We start from the raw sequence: 4,809 nt of genomic DNA on the forward strand, positions 1-4,809 counted from the left end.
GAACGCCATGTCAGCGGCTTTGGGTTCATGGTTTATGTCAAACAAGAGGCTTCTGGGTAGAAGGTGCTGAATGAGCTGCGTCAGGTCCGTTTATTTCTTCTAATGAATGTTCTCCTGCTTGTCCACCTGCAGTCTCTGTCTCAGCGTTACCAGAAGCAGATCTCATCGGTCGTCAGAGGTGAGAAAACTAAACCGACCCTCTGTGGTGCTCATATTTCTGACATTACCTGTTTGTTTGTTTGTTTGTGGGCACATTTTCACTCCCGTCTTTGTGTCCCCCCCCCCTCAGACGAGGTGTCTCGGGTGCTGCCCTCACTCGTGATGGTCGACAGGGCTTCACCTCACCCCAAAGTCGCCGCCCACGTCACCGGCAGCTTCGTGCCCAAACTGGAGCGAGAGGCGGGAGGAGGTGAGCGTCTGAAAAGGCTGGTTTTAAATACACGTGTGACTGATCGATAGGCGGTGGGAGGGAGAGCGGAGCAGAACATGTTTTTGTTACTCGACTTTGGACGAGCCTGCACCAGCCTACGTTTTAAATTTAGCCAAGAAAATGACATTTCTGTTTTTATCAAAGAGATTTCTTTTCCAAGGAAAAGCACATTTTCTCACGTTACTTCAAATCTACCAGATGAAGTTACACTGACGGTGCAGCTCGGTATGGTTGTTTATAAATGTTATGTAATTAAATAAATGTCTTTGCAAATCAAAATGACAAGAAGTTCTCATAATAAAAGTGAATCAAAGTCATAAATTAGACTTGTTGAGTAAATGTCACAAGTTTGACAAAGAATCTCATCATTTTGGCATAAATCTGTATTTAAATTTGATTAATTTGCATCTATTTCATCACAAATGTGACATGAATATATAAAGTCAAGACTAGAGGTCCTATGTTCAAGGCATCGCTTGCATTTTATTTAAATATAATAATTAATTTATCCATTCAAATCATAAAAATCTTAACATTCATCTCTTTGTTTTTCTCTTTTCTTGGTGTGAATTGTCTTTCATGAGGAACCGTCTGGTTGGTGTTTTTCCGTTGTTTTCTCCACAGCTCCGGTCTCGGCTGGGCGGAGAGTTCAGGGCCAGAAGATCTCGTGGTGGGAGGGGCAGAAGGGTCTGGCCTTCCTGCAGGACGTCCAGCTGGTGGACGGGGAGCTGGTGGTGCCACTGCCCGGCCTCTACTACGTCTACGCCCAGACGTACTTCAGACACACCCCCTCCCTGGAGGGGGAGGAGGGTGAGGAGGGTGAGGAGGACAGAGGGAGACCTCTGCTGCAGTACGTCTATAAAAAGGTGAAGAGACTTTAAAACTCCGTCGTCTGGGATTTTGCTGGTTTTTAACTCGTCTGACTCGCTTGTTTTGTCGATTTAATATACATCTGAACTGCACTTTTCCAAGCTGTTAGTTTCAACCATAAACGATCCAACAACGTTGCTGATCAACAAGCTGTAGAGAGGAGAACTCCTTAGTTGGTGAAGCGGTTTGTCAAAGACCGTCTTTGAATGCCTCGCTCCCTCCACCACCTCTCACTCACCGGTCCCTTTTCTCCCGCCAGGTGAGCTCCTACCCGGTTCCCATCCTGCTGATGAAGACGAGCCGGACCTCCTGCTGGTCCCGGGGCTCTGAGTTTTCTCTGTACTCCGCCCACCAGGGCGGCTTGTTCCCGCTCGGCGCCAGAGACCGGCTGTTTGTCACGGTGACCAACGCCTCCGCCGTGGACATGGACGAGAAGAGCAGCTTCTTTGGGGCGTTTCTCATCAGCTAGTCTAAAAACAAACAATGTCGCCGCCTCTTGACTTCCCCTAAAAATGAATTCAAATGAAAAACTGCTACAGGGAGTCACGGGGAAGTCAGTCTCTTTTTTCAGGCTCCCAAACACTTCATGATTGGAGAAGAGACCGATGTGGATTTCTAGGGTATTTGAGTGTATGTTAATGGGACTCAACAGATTAGAGTTTCCGTTGTACAAACATTTCTTTAAGGCAGAAAGTTTTTAAAGGTAACAGATTTTATTTTCTTGACCACCAAGGTTGAATTCCGGTGTTATTTGCTGTTGATATTCCACCGACGCCTGATTCATTACTGGCTCTTTTCACAGTGAATCTTTGAAGCTGAAAAACGCACCAAAAAAATGCAAAATGACCCAAGAGCCAACTGCAGGCGGCAACCTCCAGTTCTGCCGAGTGAAGTCAAAGCTTCATGTGTTAAAGCTGCATTCTCTCTAGTGTCCACCAGGGGGCGACTCCTCTGGTTGTATAGAAGTCTATGAGAAAATGACTCTACTTCTCTCTTGATTTATTACCTCAGTAAACATTGTAAACATGAGTTTATGGTCTCAATCTCTAGTTTCAAGTCTTCCTCAATACAGCATGATGTTCATTTAGTACATGGACGAACAAAAACCAAGATGGCGACGGCCAAAAAACAAAACGTTGACGGCCAAAAACCAAGATTTCAACGACCAAAAACTTATGTTGACGGCCAAAAACCAAGACAGCAACAGCCAGAAACACCCCCCCCCCCCCCCCCCCCAAAAAAAGAAATAAACAAGATGGCAAAACCGAAGGCCAAAAAGCAAGATGGTGGCTTCCAAATTGCGACTCGATGCTTCAAAACGACAGTCCTCACACCAATGGGTGACCAATGATTACGTCCACCTCTTCAGTCTATAGCCAACTGTGTTCAAAGTCAACATGGTCACTAGTTTTACAAACATTTTACTTGTTTGTGATCGTCAGGTTTGATGTCCAATGCCTGAAGAACTGAGGTCTGCCTCAAAGAACTGTTCGTATTAACCTCTTATCAGCTGAACATTAGTGATTATCTGAGTCCCTGAATGTGTGTGAAGATGTAAATATTGTGCTATATTTTGTCTTTCTATTTTTCTAATAAGCCTATGAACGTCTGGAACAATCCTCTGATCGTGTGCTTCTGCTAACATCAGTTAGTTGACGGCCATGTTGAAGGATTAATGGTGTAAAATCACCACCGTTGTCCTTCACGGGTTTTACAGAACCATTTAAAAAACTACGCTGCCCACAAATCAGGCTGTGTGTTGTTGGCAGCAGCTCCTCGGCTGCTGTCGGCTCAATCGTTAACTCCAAATGGTGCATTCGAACGCTCCCTGAACGGTGGCAATTCTCGGGTATTCATGTCATGTTGGATTAGCTGTAGATCACGCACATCGGCATCCAAACAGCAGAAATGTGTTCTGGTTTTTCCAGCAGCAGTTTGTAATGAACACTGAAGCTCAAGGACATTTACACCAAACGGATCGGATGTTTTGGACCCAATCTGTGAATTTAACCGACTGAGTTCATTCTTGAATTTATAAATACTCATTCTTAACTTCATGTCTGATGACTAGAGTCCTCCCGGTACCTTCGTCAGAGGATGGAGTAACAATAGAAGGAATAAAAAACAACTGAGCAAGCGCCAGCGGCTGATGAAATCCATGAGACGTGGCCGAAAGCTCCAGAAGGTCAAGAATGAACCCTGAGTTGAAGCTCCTTTAAATTCAGTTACAAGTCTTTTTGGATGTCCACGGTTTCAATGTTCAAGTTTTAAGTTCTCCTTTTTCCAATATGACATGAATGCAGCGTTTACTGGAGCGCTTCTGTAAATATCACAACACACAAGACGTTCTTAATCAGTTTGAATGTATAAACTTTCATCAAATGTTTGTTTTTGTCTATTGTTTGCATCCACAACGATAACGGGAGATAAATAGACCCACAGAAAAATAATCTGCAATTTTGATAATCGATTCATCGTTTCAGTCATTTTTGATGCAGAAATGATACAAAATGCTGTTTTCAGCCACAAACATGAAGATTTCACACGTTTCTGTTTTATATCACATTAAAGTGAATATCTTTTAAAGACATTTTAGGAACATTTGTCACAATATTCTGACATTTATAAAATAATCAGCAGATTATAAGATAATGAATAATGGTTAGTTGCGGTTCTATCCTTCCTATGAACGTACAAACTGAGGTGGATGTTTAAAGTAACATAAATGCATAAATGTCGTTTAAGTCACTTTCTATCAACACAGTGGTGATCGAGACGATGGCCCACTGATTAAAAATACTGCAGTATTTATAGATTTGCATTATTATGAACCGGTGATCTGTGAATTTATTATTTTTCTCCATTTTAAACATGCAAAAGAATTAAACTTTGCACTCAAATAGTGAAAACCTGAAGCTTGTGACAGATGAAACTAGTTTTCACTCTCGCACATGGTTTGTAAACCGAAGACTACAGAACGAGCTCTGATGAGTGAAACTTTAAACGCTGATGGAGGTGAAGTTCAGTACCTTCATACAAGCTCCGCCTCCTTCTGGACCAAATGGAACACCTGCAGTCGGCTCCGCCTCCAACACACCTGAAAGACATTAAAATAAAGAGAAAGAGAGACGACTGCACACTAATCAGCCTTTAGTCAATGAAACCAAACCTGAGCTGTTACCAGATAAACTCAATGTAAGTAAAGTCTTTTGGTGGAATCACTAAAAGTAAAGATTTGACAGAAGCGGTGAGATGATGTCACAGAATGAGAGCGTTCCTTCCTGTGATGAGCCTCTTTGTGGTTCATTAGACATGAAGATAGAGCAACGCCGCCCTCTAGTGTCTGAAGCACAGACGTGAAAATAATCACACAAACACGTCAGTTAGTTTTTGATTTTCTTTCTTTTTTGTGGAAATATGTTACAGATATATTACAGGTATTTAAATGCCCCGAGGGAGAGAACACACACACACACACACACACACACACACACACACACACACACACA

At 42.9% G+C, this 4,809-nt stretch overlaps 1 protein-coding gene across 1 annotated transcript in view; it reads left to right on the top strand.

Moving 5' to 3' along the window:
- The window catches only part of tnfsf10 (TNF superfamily member 10), a 5,972-nt gene extending 3,770 nt beyond the window's left edge, over window positions 1–2,202 (top strand). The window contains exons 3-6 of the mRNA XM_031878473.1: window positions 133–178; window positions 290–409; window positions 1,055–1,296; window positions 1,560–2,202. Of these exons, the coding sequence (XP_031734333.1) occupies window positions 133–178; window positions 290–409; window positions 1,055–1,296; window positions 1,560–1,769 (618 nt within the window). The 3' untranslated portion in view covers window positions 1,770–2,202. The remainder of the gene's footprint in view (window positions 1–132; window positions 179–289; window positions 410–1,054; window positions 1,297–1,559) is intronic.
- Window positions 2,203–4,809: the final 2,607 nt, after the last annotated feature.

The sequence above is a fragment of the Anarrhichthys ocellatus genome, unplaced genomic scaffold (genome assembly GCF_004355925.1).
Source record: "Anarrhichthys ocellatus isolate YVR2014 unplaced genomic scaffold, GSC_Weel_1.0 scaffold182, whole genome shotgun sequence".
Classification (NCBI taxonomy): domain Eukaryota; kingdom Metazoa; phylum Chordata; class Actinopteri; order Perciformes; family Anarhichadidae; genus Anarrhichthys; species Anarrhichthys ocellatus.